Raw genomic sequence first — 23,222 nt, 5'->3', positions numbered from 1 at the left:
GATTACAAAAGACAATTGAATTCGGAAGTGTGATTTAACAAGGGAGTTGGGTGTCTTGTCAGCCATGAATCAGTTTACTATCAGCAAATAATTTAAATATGAGTGTTTCATTTTGAGGTAATGAAAAATGCACTTGTAATTTTGTTCTCTGGAGAAATCAGGTTACATGTAACATGTGTACAGCAACATCCCATTAAGTCACAGATAAATAAGCATCAATCCCATCCTGCTAAATGTGATGAAGGAACAAAGCTAATTACACCGACTCTTACAAGTGCGACTTGACCCAGACGTTTAATTTCTTTCGAGAGTTTGTGAATCCCTCTGAGATAAAGTTTCCTTGCGCTAACAACACTCCTCTCGGACTTTCTGATTCCCTTCATAAATAAAATGGTATTTCACATTAAAAGAAAAGAAAATATGCAGCCATCTTCACCCTTGTTTCTCCTGACAGTATTTTAACAATACCCTTGTGAATGTGAGCATACTTCACAAAAACTGCTTTCATTTTTTTTTCTCTTTTTCAGCATGACATCCCTCAGACAGGGTGATTATCTTTGGCGAGGGGCCAGTGAGCAGTAGGAGTGCTTTGAAGACATTCCTAAGAGGATATAAATAGTGTATTTATACTCAGCGCGGTCCTTCATGATATATTCACCATATGACATACACGTTGTATCCCACATGCATCAACAACCGACCACAGTCTGATGTTGTATGGAAAACAGTGTTGGGAAGTTCAAATACAGTCTTCTAATAACACTCCCATCCTATGTATGCGAGTTGTACCAATGCATTAATCATTTTTTAATCACATACTGAAGAATTGTCCCTTATGAATGATTTCTTCTGCAGATTTTTCACTATATTAAGAAAGTGGTAATCTAACAGCTTTATAAAGCTTAGCATCACAGTGTGAGGCCTGACTTATAGATATTAAACTCTTTTTTTAACCAAAGAGAGCTCACAGTGGATTAAACCAGTCCTGAGATCTTATCAGAAATGTTTTTACTTTTGTTATTTTGAGTGTTCTTCTTCTGTTTATTCAAGAATATGTCAAATCCATCAGGAGGCTTTTGTCTAAGACTTAAAAACGATATGTATAGTAAGTTGGCACTGCATGTTTAACAGCATCTTAAAATATTTAATGACAAAATGTTAAGCAGTTGCAGGGAAATGAAATACAGAGACGTGTGCAATCAATTCTGCAAATGCAGGCCTCAGCTCAGCCATTGTTCTGGTCCTGAGGTGGTGTGATAGCATGGCGGAGGTGTGAGATTACACTCTTACATAAGTTTAGGGGTTCACTGATAAGAAACAGCTGATAACCTTGCTGTACCTTTAACTGCAGAAAGCACAGAAAGCTACACGAATTACCTGAAATAATGCCAAACATTTCATCCATGCAGAATTCAGCACTTTTTTTCCTCTTCAATATCACAAAAAAAGTCAAAATCTCCATGCTGGAGATTAATCTTCTATTTATCTCGGCACCCACAGTGACCAGCTGCCAACACTCAGAGTCCAGCAACAGACGTGACCATGACTTCCCCTTGCCCTGAAATATCTGAGCTTGCTGCAGGAATGGTCAAGTATATATAATGATTTATTTCAATTATAGACAATTTAATGTGTACACAACACTGGATATTTTTAATATGCTAAACATTACATTTAAATGATGGAGTAGCAGAATAGTCAGCCAAGATCAATAAGTTATAATACTATGATTTCTTCCCAATGTTTCTGAGAGCCAGAAAATTATTTTTCAACCTTTCATGTGCGTTTTGATGTCCTGCATATGATTTTCTTAAAAGCTTTTCTGAAATCCCTGTTGAAAATGGTGTAGATTATGGGGTTCACAGAACTGTTGCAGTAGCCAATCCAAAAGAAAAGGTTGAAAAGTGCGGCGGGGATGTAGCAGCTCTCTCTGCAGATAGCATGCAGGCTGTAAGTAAAGAAGAAGGGGAACCAGCAGAGCACAAACACCCCCATCACTACCGCCAAGACGAAGGTGAAGCGCTTCTCCCGCATCTGGGCCACTTTGGTCTTGTTGGCTGCGGCCAGCTGTTGTCGCCCAGCTGGGTTCTTCTGCTCCGGGTAAAGTTGTAACGCCCGGGCTGAAGCCCAGGAAAGTCGGCAGTTCTGGGGTGGACAACTGTCCGATCCCTCTACTTTCCTTCGCTTGGTGAAGCGATGGTGTCGGGGTTTCGTATCCGATGCACAGCAGCTCTCCTCCAGGTCGATGTCGTCCAGCTCCCCTTGCTTTTGCGGATGGCTGCCGGAGCTTTGACTGCTAGGGCTCTCCATTTCGAACCGGTCCTTCCTGACAAAACAGGTCTCTGACTGAGAGGGCTGCCTCTCCAGGCCATTCTTAGCCACGAACACGGTGGAGGAGCGCTGCTTGGCAACTTTATAAATTTTACAATATACCAGAATCATAATGAGACCGGGAGCGAAAAAGGAGACCAGGCAGGATGAGAGGATGTACCAGGTTTCATCATTTAGCAGACACTCCCGTTCATCGTGTTTGGTCATGAGGAGAGGAGGGAAGGAGATGATAGCAGATATTATCCACACTACAGCAATCATGGACTTGATGCGCTTAGGTGTCCGTTTCAGGTTGTAGCTAACCGCCTTTGTTACTGACCAGTATCGGTCCAGGCTGATGGCGCACAGGTGAACGATGGATGAGGTGCAGAACAACACATCCAGAGCGAGATAGAAGGCGCACCAAGTACTTCCAAAGTACCAGTAGCCCATTACCTCGTTGACGAGGGAGAAGGGGATCACTAGTGTGGCCACCAGGATGTCCGCCGATGCAAGAGAGACCAGGAAAAGGTTCTGAGGGGCACGGAGAGCCCTGCTAGTAAGAACCGCTACAATCACCAACACATTACCAACAATTGTGACCGAAATGATCACTGTAACCACGAGGATGATGAGTGCGGTGGCTGCCTCTGTGTGTGGCAGAGCGAACGGTGCGTCGGTGGTGTTTTCAACGTTGGAAACATTTCCCAACAAGAGGCTTAGCTGGGTTAAATCCATTCTGTCTGCAAAATGTCCGTTTGTATCATCTTTGTTATTTCACCCTGTTCTTTTTCGAAACATCTAAGGTTGAGTGCGCTGAGCTGTGTTGCTAAAGCATGGGGATCGGCTGCGCGTAAAGCTCCGGGTCACTATCGAGTGCAGCCCACATAAGACACGGGGGCTGCAGACGTGATCTCCTGAAACAGCAAACTGTTTAACACACGTCCTTTGGGGAGATCCGACACGCACATCAGATGTCGACTGTGTGAGAAAACTGCGAGAGGAGCAGAGTTCACAATCCGCAAAGACTCCGAGAATAAACTCGCTCCTGCGGCATCCATGTCATGCGTAATGCTAGTTGCGTTAGGGTGAACCGCTTCTCTATGGAGACGAACGGGAGATGCACACTGTGTGGAATAAATGTCCACACAGGAGCGAGGTGACATCACCGAGAGAACCAGCCCATTTCTAAACTGAGAGAGAGAGAGAGAGAGAGAGAGAGAGAGAGAGAGAGAGAGAGAGAAGAGATATCTTTAAAACTTTAAAGTTTGCTTTTTGTCCTTAATATTTTTTTCTTTCTTCATATTTAATGTCTCTGCTTTACATGTTCAAACCAAATCGCCAGTAGGAAAAAATAGACACGTGCGAGTTTTTCCTTCATCCTTTAAAATGAGGTTTCCTACCACGCTGTTTATCAATATATAAGTACACTGCTTGATCAATGTATTATCATAAAAAAAACAAGGACACGCAAATATTTTAGAAATCTATCAAAAACTTCAGAACTAAAAAAAAAATAAAAATGCTAAATTCACATTTTTTGAGCTGGCACAAGGGACTACTCTGAGAAGTCAGAAATGAATCAAGCATAACATTCAACCAGATGTGGGTGAAACATTATTCTGGGTATAGGATTGGGTGAATACATTTGTTAAGCACTGTATGTTGCATCAGAAATAATTTTTCTTTGAAAAACCTGAATAATTTGTGATGGCACCATCATTAAGAGTCCCTGATGGAACAAGAGGTAAAACAGCACAGGTGGAGGTTTCTCTGAACTTTATCAACCCTGCAGGTGATGAGTTAGGAGGGCAAAGTGTTCAAATTAAAATAGCTTTAATGGAAGCAGTGATCACTGATCAGTGCATGAATTTTGTCAGTGAAGCATAGATGCCCATCTATCATTGTAAACTACTTTTGTGAAGGCCTAACTTGTTTATGTGCAATTGCACTCATCCATTATTCATGAATCATAATCTGGAATTGTTCTATGCTGGCACAGTGAAGGTAATACCTGTTGCTGCGGTGCTTCCATCTGTTTGCTCTGGAGGTTCAGTTATATAACACATATGCAGCTATGTTAGGCAACCAGACATACAGCCAGGGGATGTTTATGAAAAATGTACCAGCCAAACAGAAAGGTGCACACAAGGCCAGAAGAGGGGTCACTTTGAAGTACTCTGGTGTACAGACTGTAGCTTTGCCCAACACATAAGTGCTTCACTTATTTGGGATTTTAAAGTATATGAGTAAATACCATGTGGCAGAAGCCTGTCATTATTGGATTTCCAGTGCAGGTAAACCTACACGGATGCCAACATAAAAGCTGCTTTTAGGTGTACGTTTGTGTCCACGCTTGAAGGCTCAAGAACATGAACATGTTTGTTTCCCTGACTCTTTTCCCGCTCACTCTCTGTAACCTCTCTCCACAGTATGAAAATTTAAAAAAAAAAGCTTTAAAGAGCAGGGCAACTGTCACCACATATCAGTGGTCAGTGGTAGATGTACCCTAAAGGGTCTACCTGCTGAAAAAAAAACAGGAAAAACACTGACCTCAGTCACCAGCACCCTCAAACAGCCTTTACAAGCAGAAAAAACAGTCTTTATTGCACCTCATTTTTTTTCTTTAAAAGAGAACTGCCTACAAATTACCATTATTATAAATGAGCATTATTAGTTTTGCAATTCTGTGATGGAAGATGCAATTAAATATCTTTCTTTCTCAGCTTTCTAAACACTAAAGGGACAATAATGAATTCATATTAAGTTTGCAAAGACAAAAACACAAAGACAAGCTGTTCAGGTTAGATTAGACATCTTATTTACGAGGTGTTTGCATTAATATTCCAACAATATGTTGCATATTCATACAGTGGTTTTGCAATGTATAACCAAATGCTACTATTGTTTCTGCATCTTTAAACCACAGGGTGAAAAGAAATGATGTAACTGTTTTGACATCTTCTTCTTGCAGATGTTGATAAAATCTAGTCTAATCAGCACCGATGCTTGTGAACTAGCTTTGCTCTCTGCAGAGAACATTGCAGACAATTTTTCAAAAGAGAACAAATTCTCATGACAACAGTTTTGTCTTCCCATTTCTGCACTTTGCTGGTTTCAAAATGAACAATTATATAATTTTAAATTCTGTCTAAAGCTGAAAGTCACTGAACAAGCTTGTCAATATATTCTTTTGTGCTATGAGATAACACAATTCACTCACTCTTCTATACAATAGCATGACATAAGCTAAAAAAAAAAACCTAATCAGAACATTATCGGGTGAACTTGGGAAATCTATATATAAAAAACACTTACAGACATGTTCCTTCAAGCCTTCCGTAATTTCTATTCCAAGCAGTGCAACAATACCCAACATCCTGTCTCTTTGGATACAGCTTCCTGTTATGCTGCAGTCATCGGACATAGTGAGGTGTGCATATAAATGCAAAGCTATCCTGAAGTCCTGAAGGTTTCTCCCCAAATTTGACACAAATCTTACCAACTGGCTATTCAGACAATTTCACTTTCCAATTCAAAGTAAAATCCATTACCAAGGAGGCAAAACTAATAAGCTGCTTAAAATGTTACATGCTTGACATCTCGGTGACACACATGACAACTCTGTAATGCAGATGCCAGATTCATTTACTGTCATGGTATGAAATTTTAGCTGGTCTCCGGAGCTGCAGAGGTGTTAGGAGCCAGTGTGTTCCCATGGGAGAAATAGCACGGCACTTCAGGCACATTCGATGTGTGTGCTTGCACATCAGAAGCCTCGAGAAGATTTTCTGGGTCGAGGTGCTCTTGCAGCAGTGTGTTTAAGACTATCCTGTCCACCCTAGCTGTAATTCTGATGCATCAATCTCTGCTGAAGTTTGGAAAAGTGTTCACATCATGTTCCAGCATCCGTACCGACTTTAATCTCATCAGCTCATCAATCATTGGGTGTGCACCATGATTCAACAACTTCTGTCCTTGCCAGCAGGTAATACTTTGAGTAATGTGTTTTTAGTGATAAATACTGCCCACAGAAAATATTCATTAGCTTAGCAGTGATTATTAACATGCTTGCTGACCATAATTTCACTGCTGAATAGCTGCTGTGTGTACACTTATCAGTTTCGTGGGCGCTTTCCAAGGTAATCGCTAAGGAAATTTAGCAATCAAGGAACTGGACCACCACACTGGTCTGATGTGTGTCCAAGCTCACAGGAAACCAACATGATGAAAAGCAGTGCAGAAGCATGTTATTATGACATACAGTAACGTAGATAACATTGTTTATGGGAAATACAAGACTGTGTGAACAGTCAGGGCTCAGTACATATGCAGGCTTGTAGGGCATAAACATTGTATCTATTGTCACAGGAATAAGTAACTTAACAAATATATGTGAGCCGATGCATCTGCAGCGAGTGCATTATGTAAATATTGTGAGTCACTGTGAGGTTTTCCATATGTGTGACAGATTTTACACTCATGTTAAGCATTAGAAAAAACCTGGTAAGCACTGTGTGCACCCCATACTGAGACTGCACTGTATTTCACAATAAGACTCCATTACTGCAGTCTGTAGAAACATAGATGCATTAAAATCAAACTTTTGAAAGGGAAAGCCAAAAAAAAAAAAAACACGCTGTAAAATTCTCAGTACTGACCAGTATCAACATATTTAACTGAGTCCAAGTTATTAAGCTTCTGTCAGACTAAGTTATTACTGGAGAAAGCTCTGGATCACAAGCGCCTTAAAAGTGCATAATAGCCTTATGAGCTATATTTGACATGTGCAATAGCTCAGACATCAATTAGAATTCAGGCCAAAAACATTACTGGAAAGCTGTAGTGTGTTTCCGCCAGAACTTGTCACAGTTAGCATCATGCGGTTTTTTTCTTTAAAGCTAAACTATTTTTTTCTCTTTTGGACTAAACCATTAGCACCTTTCAGCGGGTAGGAGATACATCAGAAGCTCCAATACTGCTGGAGATACAATAAAGAGTAAATCAAAGTATTCATTCAATAAGCTAATCGTTTGTTTACTGTGCCTAATAATGTTACATTTCAGAATTACCAATAAAAGTGCTTTTTTTTCTGGATATATGATGAGGCTGTGATTATTTACCTCCACTATTCCCCACCTATCCCCCCTGGGATGCCCTTTTATGTTGATAAAACAGAGAGATCCCTGGGAGGGCACCTTATAGAGGTTGCAGCTGATGACTGTGTTTTCCTTGCTGCCTCAATCCTCTTACCTTCCTGTTTTCTTATAAAGAGGCTTTTTGGCTGAATGCAAGCAGAACCCACTACTGCGTTATGTAACGTTCCAGGAATAAATGGCCCGAGGTGGCGTGTGAAAAACTCATCTCAGGCTGCAGGTGATTTGTGATAGTAAACACTTTCTTTGGGGAATTCAGTCTGCAAAAAAATCAGCCATGACCCGGTATGATTACTTAAATACTGTACAGTCTATCCATCTTAATTTCCATGTGTGATTACAGGATCCTTGACTCTTTTGGATGTGTCTGCTTGTAGGAGATAGCTCGGGTGTGGGAAGGACTATGTGTGTCACAGCTACACTGTGATTCACATGTCTTTTTGTTTTTTTCCACAGATTGCTCATCTTCCACATCTCCCACCTTCTTCCACTGTCGCTTTTGCTGTCGGGAGCCCCGGCAGGTCAGCGAAAAATACATGACTGCTGACCTTTGTTGTGTCCCAAACAAACAAGATCTCCCTCACATTTTTCCACAGCTTTGGACAAAACCGCCCTGGAATGCGAAAGCGTGACCAGATTAATGAATCCTTGAAGGTCATGCATGTCACCACATTCCCTGAAAGAAGTTTCACCTTGAATTATAAGCAATCAGCTGAAATTCAGGATGGCTTTTTGTTAAGAAAGCTGTTGATGCCAAAACGGCAATAAAAATATCACAAATTACATCAATTTCACTGCAAGAAAAAATAGAATTGGCTCTTTAAAAAAAATAAAATTAATTCAAATAATTAAGCAGGCATGGCATATTTTTTGCAGATCATTAAACTTACTTTGAATATATTCAGATTAGCAACTGATCAGCTTGTTTCATCAGCTGCTCTGTGAATCGAAACGAGGCATAAAGGGCTACATCTTTGATAAAGAGCTTTAATGGTTGTGTGCACAGTAGAGGAAGGCGCTTTTAAAAGTCACTTCCAGGGCCGTAGAGAATAGGCTTCCTGCAAAAACACATCAGGGAATTATCGCCCTTCTCATTTTAAGAGAAAGAACACATTTGTAGCTGGTTAGAAGTCGCTCACTTTCAGAGCATTTGTAGTAATTTAGTTAACGCCATGGTGGCCCTTTGCCCTGGGCTGAAAATGAAAAAGAATGGGTGTGGAATAAGGGTCTTAAGCACATTAAACCTCATTTTATCTTCAGCAGTGGGATCAATTTCCTGTGCCATAAGAAGTGTGAAAGTTTTTGCATCAAATAGTCTTTTCTCCGAAAACTTCACAGAAAGTCCCAATTTTGTCTTCATTTGGAGACACTGAGAAAAAGGGAGGAATGACTCAGAACTCACAGGACTTACATAACATGTATAACAAACTATCACTATCAGACAAGTAGTGGGCTCTCAGGTACTCTATTATGAGATCTTATTCTTCTTTTATTTTCTTTTCTTTTCTTTTTAATTGTAGTAATGTTTCTCGAAGAAGTATTGCATCCATTACATCTGAGAAAGTAATTGTGTGGAAAATAGAAAACACTTCGTGGGTACTTTACAAATAACCTTATCTTACAATAAGATATGTAGTTGACAGAGCAACATGAAAGCCTGCAGTGGAATATTTACTATGACTAGAAAGCATTTATATTTGACTTGCAGAAAAGCTTTCCGACAAATATTGAAGAAAATGTGTGGCAATCATGTAGACTTAACATCCGAGACGGAGGAATCCGCCAGATTTTATAAGCAAAGCTAGGAAATTGCTCCAAAATGTCTTGAGCTCCAGCTGAACCCTATTGAGAAAAAGTATCAAATTCTCTCATGAAATGCTGGGGAGGGGGGCCTGTTATTAGTCAAGCAAATTTGGCATCACTATTATTCATATAGAAAAATGCAGAAACAACAAATTAGCCTCAGCAGACCTAAAGGACCTTGAAAAGTTGTTTTTTTATGAGGCTAATATGATGGAAAGATCAGTCTATGGGTTCACCCTGCATCTGTTTAAGTGAAAATGATCTAATTTGTGCTTTCCTCTGGCAAAATATGCATCTGGTCTATATGCAGTATGATTATGAGATCTTTCTTCTATCTTTGGACATTCAGGATTTGACCGCAGGACCCAGGTCATATGTACATATATACAATACAGTTTCACTATTATGTGTATTAGCACGCTAACAACTGTGAACAACTAATTAACCTACTAAACATTCATTCAAATGGTTACTTGCTTATCATTCAAGCACCAATGCAAATTCACCACTAACTGCATGTAGTCTCATGTCAAATTTGAGCATTTTCACACTTGAAAAAGAAAACTGCCTTCACAACAGGTGTCTTATAATCAGGCTATGGCACCCCCTGTGGGCTATGAAAATGAAGTAATTTGCTTGCATATGCTTTTCTTTTTTTTAAAGTCTCCAAAATAATCTGTGTCTACCGTGTGCACATTCCAACCATTAAAATTAAACAGCTAGCATGAAATGTAGCCCTGTTTATCCTGCCACCGGTCCAAGAACTCATCAGAGCATTCATTATGGATTTGACTTTTGGCTCCTTGCCTGTTTTTCTTTCAGCTTGCACGGTGTATTGTGTTGTTTTTTTTAGTGATACAGAAAATATCTCTCTTTATTAAGTGCAAGCATTTTGGGCAGACATGCTTCTCTCTCAAATACAACACACATATACAGTTCTTAACAAATTTATTAGACCACCACTCAATGTAAGGTTTATGCCCAAATCAACCAAAATCATTTTATTATTTTTCTGTAATGGTTAATCCATCAACTCTTGAATCAAAATGATGTTTTTGCTTTTTTTTAAACAAATTTTGACAGACTTCTAAAATATTTATATATATGTTTCATAACATAAGTTTTTATGATGAGTGGTCAAATAAATGTCTTAAATTTGCATTGGAATTTAAAATGTTACAGAATAATATTACATTTCTTATACCTTTTGTGTAGATTTTTTTAAAAAGTATATTATCTTTCATGTAAATTAAAATCATTTTCTGTATAAATAATCTAAAAGATTCCAGACTGATGACAACCCATATGCAAAATTTGTTGAGGAGCTTTGCTGGTATTTTCTTTTAATTTTCTTTAAACTATTGATTTTAACTTGGATGTGGCTAAATTTGACTCAAGGAACTTTTTTGCATGACAAATTTATAGAACACAGGTGTTTCCATCCATGAGATCCATGCTGTATAGTAGCGGAGTGAGAAATCTCATAACAGTGCTTTAAATTGTTGCTGTATTTACAAAAGATCCTACATCAAATGACCATTGAATTCTGAAACAGCACCCAGTTCTTCATTGCTACAGCATATATCTGCCTGGTAAAGGATCCTGTTGTGACACTCATCAGCCCCTGGGGTCACAGATTGCAGAGTGAGTCATTGGGCTCTGGTCCATCAGGCTCCACTGTCTCTAGATCTGGCACACTCTGCCAGTCAAATGAACCTTGTTAGGGATACTGTGCTGCTACACAGGCATGGTAAAAAAAAAAAAGTCACCCTCCGAAATCTGATGGCAGTGCGAAGCAGGGTATGTGGCAGCCATGCCCTACAGGACTTAAGAGCGAGAAGCAACACCCTAAGGTGGATGCTGATTTCAGGCAGCATGCTTGTGTTGCCTGTCACCTTCCAGCTTTGTCAGACCTCGATCTCTTGCTCACACTTTCATGTCCTTGATGTGGCAGCTGACACCTGTTGATTCAGTAAACTGTTATTTCACTTCAATCATCTATTCTCCTCTACCTGCAGTTCTGTTTCCCTCTTATTGTGGCTGAACATTTCCATGAGACAGTACTATCTGTCTCAACCATATGCTGGGTGTTCAGCTCAGTCCTTCTCCATGCTGCTCTGTGAAAATGAAAATGTGGCCAGCACAGTGCTTACAACCACCACTTTTCAGTAGTACAGCCCTACAGGAGTGCATGTCAGCATCCAGTGATCACTGTGACCCTCACAAACAAGCCTGAGGAATAGCTCCAAATGATTAAAATTATTATTATATTATTAATTATTATTATATTAAAATAATTAAACACAAATGAGGTTGCATGTAAAAGGTCATAGTTGGGACATGGGTAACTAATGGAGTTCATGTTTTTTTTTCCAGTTCCATCCCTTGCTTATGATATTTGGTTTCATAATAGTGTGTGTCAGCTACTGTGTGTTTACTCTTCAGAGTTTAATTTTTCAACTACTAAGTCTATAAAATGCAATGTATTACTGAGATTAAAGCGGTGCTTTCCAATATTTTTGGTTTTTGATCCTCCAAAATAAACTGGGTGTGTGGGTCTGTGTTTTTAGGTAGTTGTCAGTAGATACTCTAAAAATTCCCTTTAAAGTCCTAATGCACAGCAAGTCCAGGGTTTGGGTTGGTAATGTCCAGATCTTTTTTATCATGTTTTTGTATATCTGACACTTTTAACAGAAAAATTGTGAGCAGAATGTATAGGACTTTTTTAAGCATGTAGCTAAAGCAAGCCTAAATCTAAACAGGTTGCCGGTGACCTGGCAGATGTTAATATATTCTGATGGGTATAATACACAAAGATCTAACACAAAAAAGTCCCAAAAGATTTCTAATCTTCTTCAACAACCATCAGCTAAGAGTTACAAAGCTTGAACTAGTCAGCCTTTGGTCAACTGCTAGTTTGAAACCAATAGTAAAATTGTATATGTGAGAATGGGTACTTACAGCATCTGTGTTAAAAATCAATTACATCACTTACAGAGGGTCTTTTTCGTTGGAATACTTTTGCTTTTCAAACGTCTCTTTATTTCAATGATAATAATAACATAGTTTTACCTTGGCTGAATTTTGAACATGGGGCATGTACTGGTACTACAGTATGTAAGTAAAAGCGCAGATGATATCTATGTTTTTTTCTTTAGTCAATCAAACATTATCTTTATAGTATGGTGGGTTTTTTCTTTATTTTATTTAGTTTTCTTTTATTATTTATTTATTTATTGCTTCCAACTCATCTGTTATTTTTGAAAAACCCAATGACCTTTGTGTGAATTATGACTAAACTGTCACTGAATCATTTTTTTTTTTGGGGGGGGGACCATCTTTCCCTTGTTTAAAACACTGTGGTGCTCTGTGGCACGATTGGGCAGGATCTGGAATATCAGATTTTTAATTATAGATTTTTGAAGAGTTATGCAAATCCTTTCACAGTATTAATGACACTGATTGAACACTCAAAACAGTGTTTTGTGGAGCATCAAATATTTGTTTAACTGTTATTCATTCTCTGTCAAATGTATCAAGACAGCAGATATGACCTCAGTCTTACAGCAGCTAATTCTGCCAGTGTCACAAAGAGCCTCGACTCACAGGCTGGGACAGGATGGGATAAAACAGCTGTCACTAATTTTGTGACAACTGTACCTGATCAGGCCCTCTGATTGCCTCAGTTTATATCTAAACTGTTTGAAGTTTGAAGGTATTTCTCAGTATTCTTCACTGACTAATGTTCAGCCTACTCTGGCATGTAGCTGACCAGTGATATTTCTGTACTGTCACAAAAAACCTTCACACGCCAATTATTTAGCACATAGTGCTACATTCTTTTATGAAACTAAATATACATGCTTGTGAACTCAGTTCACTCACTGATTAAATTTGTCATTTACCTTGAAAAGCTAAGCTAGAATTTCTGTCAGAAATTCTTGTGATGTTCATGATACTAAGTACTCAGTGTCCTCGGAGAACTGACTTGTGAGCCTCTACATCTTTTGAAAATATTTATTAATACAGCCCAAGGCAAAAGAAAACAATAACAATGTTACTGGTTTCTGTATTATTAATATAATGTGAGGGACATTATGGTCAGATTAGATGGAACGAATGTTTTTTGATGCCCCTGATAAAGACGGAAACCTTGACTGCCTGAGGATGTTGCCTGGTGTCATTATACTCAGTATTCAGCAGTGAATGGACTTGACCATACTCAGACTGAGTCTATCCTTTTGTGTTGACTCACAGAGAGAAAGCAAAGTAAATCAGTAGCAGATGCATGAAATCTTCGAGCAACATCCTGAGATTTCTCTCTTGAGAATGCTCTACTATAAAATGCAATAGGAGTTCCTGGTCCTATTTCCTCATTTTGGCAATTTGATTTGAGAAATTTTGCTCGGATAAATGAAAAGGAGACATTTAATGCAGCAGCTGCCACAGCTCTGTCATAAGATAATAAAACAAGTAGCTCATTGTTATTTTTTCTCTTTTATTTGTTTTATTTGAAAATGGAACTGACAATATAAAAAAAATAATAAAATGTTAACATAAATATTGCCTATGTTATATTGTACTAAAGTTAGTTTAAAATAAAACCTATCGCAAACCCAAGCAATGATATTTTTTCCATCAGGTTTGTTCAAAGAAAAGAATCTGTATTATTAATGTCTTAACTTTTTACAAAATTCAGGCTTATAGGATTGGCTGCAGACTATCCCAGGAAACTGGGTAAGAGGCAGGACAGTCCAGTGGACCACAGAAACACTGACACAGAGAGCCAGGTAATTCTTCACACCTTTGGCCAATTTAGCACCCACAGAAAACCCACACAAGAACAGGGATAACAGGCAAACAAGTGGGTTCAAATTCACAACCACTGCACTCACTCGCCACCTCAATCTGTACAAGTACAAGTTTGATTTTGCGACTTGGAAAACACAGGAACTGGTGTCTTTTATAGTTTAAGTCCATTGCTCAGATCTCTATAAACATTAAAACCACAGTGGGCCTCAAATAATGATTCCCAGTGTAAGTAACTAATAATGAGCAGAGGCATGCTGTTGTTCACCTTTCTAAAACAGAAACTGTGTGTTCTGATGCTGATAAAGTGTTGCCTGCTTAATTTGTGTCCATGTACGGGCATCAGAATGTTTGGAGGTTCATTTGGGATTTCAGATGTCTTTGTAGCTCTTGCTCATTGTCTAACTGAACTTGGACCACCTTTTCTAGCTGAATGAGCTTTGGGAAATATTTGTCCTCTCAGAAGTAATAAAGTGAACAAAGCAGTCTGGAATTAATTAATCCTGTGTGTTGGACATTATTATATAATATATTGTATTTGCGAGACATTTTTAGGATAGTCTCTAATCTAACAAAAGATAAGGACGATTTCCAAGGCACAGAAGAAACTGCTGTAGACACGTACATACATATACTTTGCTATGCACGCATTAATCACCCTAATAATGTCCTCCCATTACTGAATAGATGTCAGGGGGTTGTATATGTCTGACTGCTATGACTCATCCTGCCTGATACTTCTCTCAGAGTGGGATGCACAGACCGTATAAAGAGATAGTTGAAGCCCTCTGAGGTTAATATCCCTTTTCATCGAATTACATGAGACTAGGATAATAAAAAATAAAAATAAAAAAAGATTTTCAGAGAAAAACAAGCACAGCTTAGATAGTGATATTTTCTAATTTTTCTTGAAAATGCATGTGCATTCACAGCATATGGCTTTGACGAAAACAGTGCATACTTAAATGTGTTTACGTGTTAAATCACATAGATTTTGCATCGTAACGTAATATTACAAACAGGAACAACATGACCATTTAGTGTGCCCATTTTCTAAGCAGTGTGCTCAGAAGTACAGGTAAGTAAACCCAGTAGTATTGGATATTCTGCTCAACAAAAGGAAGGACCCTACAACTATATCAGGAACGTAAACTGTAAAATATTATTGTGCAGAGGCCTCAATGCATCATTGATGGGTCAGATCTTACTCTGATCAGTTCAGTTCACATTTCACGTCTGGTGATTCTTTTTTTCTTTTTTTGTAACTCAAGAAAACACCTTTGATTGCTGCAAACATCCTGTGATGGCTCTTTCCCACTGTGTGAGTGCACTCCAGTGGTGATGTATGAGATTGCACACTATCAAAGATGCTCAGTGCATTGATGGTTTTAAAAGGTTTGATGTCTCTATCTTTTATTGTGATTTTTTTAATAACTACATAAATGAATAAATACAAATTGTAAAAAGTGTAAAAATATCTCAGAGTTGTCAGGAAAGGCTCAAGTTGTTTACTTAAAGCTGCTTATTTAACATATTTATTATACATTAATTGCGTTAAACCTAATTTTAGTTTAATTGTATTGTAATTGTATAAATAAATATAAATCAAGTACAGTATATGTTATTTATACTTCAATTTTTGTAATACGAGCAGAGCAGCATAAATACTCTGCATGTCATTCTTTTAGCCTGAAGTTTATTTTTTCTGAAGTGACCCCAAAATACACAACATTACACTAATTTAAATGTTTTCTGCTTTTGTTCAGGTGCTACAAATACATTAAGGCTGTTCCAGGACAAATCTGACCCCTATCTGTTCAGATGGAATTTCGATTCACCAGTCAAATCATGGAAAATGTTGATTGTTGAGGAGAATTGAAAGTGTGAAACTGTACATGCTATTTCTCTGTGTGTTTTTATTTTTTTCTATGGACCAGTGGTGACAGAGTCGAAGGGGGAGCTTGATTCAGTCATGAGAACTGTCTGTGATCCCACCACATTTGCCCAGGTTTCCATAGAGACAGGCATCTGATGGTATTTCAGAGGTCATGGGGGACTCTTCGATTACTAAAACAGCATAGGACTGATCATACAGTCCCCATCAAAACTTTAAGACCACTTGAAAAATGGCAAAAAATCCTATTTTGCATGGTTGGATCTTAACAAGGTTCCAAGTAGAGCTTCAACATGCAACAAGAGGAAATAGAAATGAGACAAAGCATTTTAGAGCATGCAATTTATTGAACTGAAACAGGCTTTTTCTACAGCTGATCAAAGGTTTAGGACCGCACTTCCAAAAAAAAGCCCAGTAAATCCTACCAAAACAGAAAACAAAGTTCCAAAGATAAACTCAGTAATGAGTAGCTCTACTGTTATTGTTGATTACTTCAAAAATTCATCGCGGCATGGTTGATGCAAGCGTTTCCACGATGAGAGTGGGAACATTTCTCCAAGTGGTGAAGATGGCCACATAAAAGGCATCTACTGTCTGCAACTGTTGTCCATTTTTGTAAAAACTTCCCTTCCCATCCATCCCCAAAGTTTCTCAACTGGATTTAGATCAGGCGAACACGCAGGATGGCCCAAAAGAGTGATGTTATTCTCCCGGAAGAAGCTCCTTGTCCTGTGGGCAGTGTGTACTGTAGCATTATGCTGTTGAAAAACCCAGTCGTTACCACACTGACAAGGGCCTTCAGTCATAAGGGATGCTTTCTGCAACATGTGCACATAGCCAGCGGCTGTTTGACGCCCTGCACCTCCTGAAGCTCCATTGTTCCACTGAAGGAAAAAGCACCCCAGACCATTATGGCGCCCCCTCCACTGTGTCACGTAGAAAACATTTCAAGTGGGATCTGCTTGTCATCCCACTTGGTTGTCATCAAGGTTACCCTGTTAAGATCCAACCATGCAAAATATGATATTTTGCCATTTTTTAAGTATTCTTAAACTTTTGATAGGGACTGTATATGGTGCACATGAGAAAAAGAGGTCATACAGAGGTCAGAAAGTACCTTGACACGTAATAATAAAATAGGTTGACATGGCGGTGCAGTGGTTTGACCTGTCACCTTATAGGAAGAAGGGTGCTATGGCTCTGGAAAGTTCTTTCAGTAAAATATATTTAAATAAGTATTTATGTTATGTTTACATGTTTTAGATAACACGGGATATTGCATTGTGTGATAATTGATGCTTTTCACTCAAAATAAATGTAGTAAAAATTTTAATTTTACAGTACTCGATACAGTTATAGATCCAGAGGGTAGATTTCTAATTATTAAACTATCAATATTGAACAAAAAACTATGTATTGTAAGTATATACGGTCCAAATGTTGATGAACCCTCATTCTTCCACGGATTTTTTAGTGCACTCTCTGAACACCTTGATTGCACACTCATTCTTGGCGGTGACCTCAACCTTGGACTAAATGAAGACATGGATAGGCTCAACACAACAGGAACTCAGCGCAATTGGCAGTCCACAAATATAATCAAACAGTATATGAGCGACTTTGGTCTTTGCGATGCATGGCGCTCTCTTCACCCCACCAGTAAGGAATATACTTTTTTCTCGCATGTTCATCACACTTACTCTCGTCTGGATTATTTTTTGGTCAGCAGCTCACTGCTGTGTGACATTTCAGACACTGAGATTCATCCTATAGCTGTCAGCGATCATGCTCCTGTATCTTTAACACTGATGCACAAGAATAACACTACGCCAAGAAAAAACTGTAGATTTAATATGTCACTACTTAAAGATGAAGACTTTATTAAATATTTTAAAAAGGAATGGACTTCATATTTAGACTTTAATGACACTCCCGGAATATCTGCTTCTGTTCTGTGGGAAGCAGGGAAAGCTGTGATGAGAGGTAAAATAATTTCTTTCTCATCACACAAAAAGAAAGAAGAAAACAAAAACATTCAGGAATTAGAAAAAAAACATCAAATCACTAGAAGAAGCCTACACGTCCCACCAAGATCAGGAAACATTGAACAAAATATGCAAAACAAAACTAGAATTAAATGAAATTATTAATAAAAAAACACAATTCCTTATACAAAGACTTCGCTTGCAGAATTTTGAACACAGTAACAAATCAGGTCGATTTCTAGCTAACCAGCTAAAAATAAATAAAGAAAAAACAACTATATGTGCTGCTAAAGATTTATCGGGGAACATAATATATGATCCTGGAAGAATAAACAACATTTTTAGGGATTTCTATGAAACTTTATACTCACCACAAATAAACCCATCTAAAAATGAAATTGATCTGTTTCTTGACAACGTAACTCTTCCAAAATTACTAGATAGTCAAGCAATGGAACTGGATTCGCCACTGACGCCAAGTGAACTCCAGGAAGCCCTGATAAGTATGCCCAATAATAAGGCTCCAGGTCCAGACGGCTTCCCTGCAGAATTCTACAAAGAATTCTGGATAATTTTGGCACCAGTATTTCACGACATGTTGCAGAAAATCGAGGAAAATGGCAGACTACCACCAAATATGAATTCTGCCAACATTAGTCTCCTGCTAAAACCAGGCAAAGACCCTTTATTTCCCTCAAGCTATCGTCCAATTTCTCTTTTAAATGTAGACCTTAAAATAATCTGCAAAGCTCTCTCAAAGAGATTAGAGAAAATGACCCCCCTCTTAATTCATCCTGACCAAACTGGTTTCATAAAAGGTCGGCACTCCTCAACAAACACTCGTAGATTACTTAATTTAATAGACTACTCATACGATAAAAACATTGAAACCATAATATTATCTCTAGATGCAGAAAAAGCATTTGACAGAGTTAACTGGAAATTTTTATTCGCAACTTTACACAAATTTGGTTTTGGAAACTCTTTCATAAACTGGATAAGAATATTATACAATTCCCCAACAGCTCGTATCAGAACAAATGACCAGACATCCTCCAGCTTCTATCTCCTGAGGGGCACCAGACAGGGATGCCCACTCTCCCCTTCACTTTTTGCAATTTTTATCGAACCTCTAGCAGCAGCATTTAGACAGGCTACAACAGTTAAGGGCATAAAATGTAAGAACATAGAACATAAAATCAGTCTCTATGCAGATGATGTGTTGCTTTTTCTGCAAAACACACAAACCAACCTCTCTGAGGTAATTACTCTAATAAACTGGTTTTCAAGAGTTTCAGATTATTCAATTAACTGGCCAAAATCTACAGTTCTCCCCATTAACTGCTCCTTCCATAATTCTTCCTCTGCCCCACTGCAATCCGGAAATATTAAATATTTAGGTATTAATGTCTCTCCTAAGCTTTCAGACTTAACTAAATTAAACCATATCCCACTTCTAAAGAAAGTAGAAGGCGATCTGACTAGATGGAAATCTTTACCCATATCACTCATGGGAAGGGTCGCCACTATAAAAATGATGATCTTGCCAAAAATAAATTACTTATTTTTGATGATCCCTAACAAACCATCACAAGATTGGTTCAGATCTCTGGATTCATATATTTCCAAATTCCTTTGGAAAGATAAACCCCCGCGTATCAGCTTAAAAACACTACAAAGAACCAAGGATAGAGGAGGATTAGATCTGCCTAATTTTCACCAATACTTCTTATCCAACAGGCTTCAGTTCATCTCAGAATGGTTAAAACATACCTTCTTAGTTGAGCCCTGGCTAGATGTTGAACAGGCACTATGCAAGGATCTAGAGATTTCAGACCTACCATTTATTAGCTCAAACATCAAAAGACATGAATGCTTTAAAAGTATCAACATCAGCTTTTCTCTGACAGCATGGTGGGAGTTTCTAAAAATAACGGAGTCTTCATTAATCCCATGCAAACGTACACCTATCTGGAATAACCCTGACATATTACAAAACAATAATATGATTAATTTCCCAGAATGGAGTTGTAAAGGAATTAAATACTTAGAACATATATTAGAGGGAACAGAATTTATTCCATTTGACAGACTAGTTGCACAATATGGGATCAACAAGACAAGGTTTTTAGAATATCAACAAATTAAATCCATAGTAAAAAAGAAATTTAACCTCAGTCAAGTTGAATTACAAACACCACTAAGTGCGACACATTTTCTTACTCTTAAATCCCCCAAATTATTATCTAAAATATACAGAACACTTTCTAAATTAGATGAATCAATATCCCTTCCTATTGCAAAGTGGGAAGCAGATTTATCAGTCAGCTTAGACCAAAACTTCTGGTCTCAGATTTGCTTAAAAACCTTTAAATTAATTAAAAATCCCAGTCTGCAATTAATACAATACAAAATTCTACATAGAGTGCACTATACAGGTCATCGGATGTTCAAGATGGGCTTTACATCTTCCAACAACTGCTCACACTGTCAAGGCAATACACCAGACAATTACATCCACGCTCTTTGGTTCTGTCCACCAGTGCAAAAGTTTTGGCGCGAGATATGTGAAGACTTATCAAAGTGTCTGAAATGTAACATTCCAACTTCCCCCTTAGTGTGTTTACTGGGCAGCTTAGATAATGTCACTTCAGAAAAGAATATAGCCCATATGGTTTTCACTGCCCTATGCATAGCCAAGAAAACAGTCCTCATGAACTGGAAAAATAAAAATAATCTTAATTCTAACCAATATAGAAATTATCTATTAGATTACATTAGTCTTGATACAGCCTCTGCCACCACATCAGATCAATTGCTCTGGACTCCTTTTATCAGCTCCATCACCTAGTGGGGGTGGGGGGTCATAATTTGGTCCCACCTTCACTGTTGTGATTGGTGTGGGGGTAGGGACAGGCTTAGGGCGTCGGGGGGTTCCCCGGAGGCATCTTCCTTGGGGGGCTCAACCCGGGGTAGCGGTCATGTCCGGTTGGGGGCTCTGTTGGCTCTCAGGTGACTGTTTCCTCGCGGCTGCGTGCAGCGGGGCTAAGGGAGGGTCTGTGCTGATGGACGTGGGTTACTGACCTGGTAGCCTGGCTGGCCCTGGGTGGGTCCGGGATGGGCGTGAGGTTCTGGGGGCGCTCCGTCTCTGGGCTGGGGCCCGGGCCGGGCCTCGGGGGCTTGGATCCTGGTTGGTGTGTTGCCGGGGTTGTGGGCGGGTGGGTGCATGGGGGCCCGGCCCTGGAGCAGGGTGCCGCCGGTGCGTCGAACCACCTGGGGGGCTCTTCAACTGGTGGGGGAGATGGTCACATCTTGCAGGAGCTTTCCTCTCTTCAGGAACTCTCTCTGCAGGAGGGGGAGATACAGGAGAGGTGGAGGAAGATCTCAGCCTGGGCGTTTACTGTCTTATGTAGTCTGGAAGATGAGTGGATGGTGGGGTGGGTGCAGTTTTCTCTGTGGTGGGGTTGGGTGGACTGTCCCGGGCTCTGTGGGGCCGGGAGGCGCTGCTGCACTGGGCCCCGGTCTGGATGGGCCTGGGCCCCCTTTCCCTGGCGGGTCGCGGAGTGTGGGAGTGCCTACTGGGGTCAGCGGGGGAGCTGGCCCCAGGGAGGGGTTACCTGCCCCTCCCTTCCTTCCCTCCCCATCTCCAGCTGCCTCTCTCTTCCCGCTCCACCACAACCACCCACACATGCAGGGCCTTGGAGTAGGGGTATGTCACCAGGGTGCAGAGGAGGCTACCCCCCCTCTGTCCCCTTCTGGCTGCCTCTGCCTCAATTTTATTCCACAATTTAGACATTCACATTATTCACACTCTCATTACACATACATATAGGATCTTGGGGGTGGGCACAATCACGGAGTCCAAATTACCATCAGGGTGTACACCTCACCCCTGGCGTCGTTGCCCACCTCTCAATTTTAAATACACTTAGACATTGAGGGCTATCAGGAGGGACTATGCGCTTAGCTGCTGCTCCTTGGCAGGTAGCTCCATGCCCTCCTGGGTTTTAATTGCACCTTAGAACACACATGCATCAACACTACAATGAGCGGGTGGAGGGAGGTTTGGAGTCTTCTCCCACCCCCATTCTCTGCGGCCTGCTGGAGCGGGAGGGCTAGGTGGAGTTGGCCGTCCGACTGCGGTCTGGAGTGTGGGGCCTCCCTGCTGCTACGGAGTCGGGGTGGTCTGCCTCTCCCCACCGCAGGGAAAAGGGTAACACCACCTGGGTCTGGGTGCAGTTCCCCCCTCCAGGGGCAAGGGTACCTAGACCCGGTTTGTAGAGTACGCTTGGGGAGTGTGATCGTGTGTACAGCGTCTCTTTATGTCTGTCTCCACGTTGGTTGAGTGTGGAGTGAGTGCATATGAGAGCATGAGGGGGGGAATGGATGTTTGTGTCTGTGTGTGCCTGTATGTCTGTGTCTATATGTCAGGTTGGGTATCAGACGCCACCTCTCTGGGGACACCTCAGGCCCTCCAAGGTTTGGAGGCCTATCTCCACCCACCACCACTTCCCCTGCCGGTGGCGGACTCCCTCAGGTGTCGGTGCGTTGGTGGTTCTTTGTGTCTGGGGGTGGGCGTCCAGGTACACACCGGCTCACTCCTTGGCGGCCGCTTATCGGGGCCTGGAGCCTGGGGCTCGCTCGGGCCCCTTCGGGGGTGGGGTGCCCCCGGCCTCTCGGCCTGGGGCTCGGTCACTCAGGCACAGCTGGCGGCCGGCGGAGCTCACGGGCGCGTCACTGCAACTCCCCCTGGCTTCTGCTCCGCGGCTGCTGAGTGAGCCCTCATCTGGGACTCTCCTCAGCTCTTACTGGGACAGTGGCGCGGCTGCCCCTCTGTTGGTCTTCCTTGGTCTCTTGTGTTCTGGGGGCCTCTGGATGTCTGGAGTTTTGATCTCCTCCATACCTGCTTCACACCCTGGAGGACGGGGCTGTGGCCCCCCCACACTCCCTAGCAGATCGTTACATGGAGAAACCTTTGGAATACAAGCGCGCTGATCCACACAGGTATGCACACGGGTGTTCACTGCTCGTAGACCCAAATTACACCTTTCTTGGCTGCTACTTCGAAGCACATCTGTCCTGCGTGCTGCACAACAACATTGAATATTTAGTATTTACTGCTGTTTACACTTAGCTAGATTAATGCGATGGTGTTGTGTTTAGTATGTTGCTTTGTTTCTCTTTTTTTTGTCTTTTTTTGCTTGTTTTCTATTCTTCTCTCAACAGGTGATCCAGGAGATTTTTATTTTTTTTCTCCCCCCCTTT

At 40.4% G+C, this 23,222-nt stretch overlaps 1 protein-coding gene across 1 annotated transcript; it reads right to left on the bottom strand.

The window, feature by feature from the left end:
• Positions 1 to 537: 537 nt before the first annotated feature.
• Positions 538 to 3,436, bottom strand: adra2db (adrenergic, alpha-2D-, receptor b). The gene has a single exon (XM_085477949.1). The coding sequence runs from the start codon at positions 3,046 to 3,048 to the stop codon at positions 1,777 to 1,779; it is 1,272 nt and encodes a 423-aa protein (XP_085334075.1). The 5' UTR covers positions 3,049 to 3,436; the 3' UTR covers positions 538 to 1,776.
• Between the last annotated feature and the right edge of the window lie 19,786 nt (positions 3,437 to 23,222).

The sequence above is a fragment of the Copadichromis virginalis genome, linkage group LG2 (assembly GCF_057382275.1).
Source record: "Copadichromis virginalis isolate Kocher_CV1m ecotype Utaka linkage group LG2, C_Virginalis_male_GT1.1, whole genome shotgun sequence".
Taxonomy (NCBI): Eukaryota; Metazoa; Chordata; class Actinopteri; order Cichliformes; family Cichlidae; genus Copadichromis; species Copadichromis virginalis.
The sequence above is the reverse complement of the archived record's forward strand: the minus strand, read 5'-3'. Positions and strand labels throughout refer to the sequence as shown.

Bases quoted from the DNA above. Each gene is read 5' to 3' on its own strand.
- adra2db (XM_085477949.1), bottom strand. From the start codon at position 3,048: ATGGATTTAACCCAGCTAAGCCTCTTGTTGGGAAATGTTTCCAACGTT.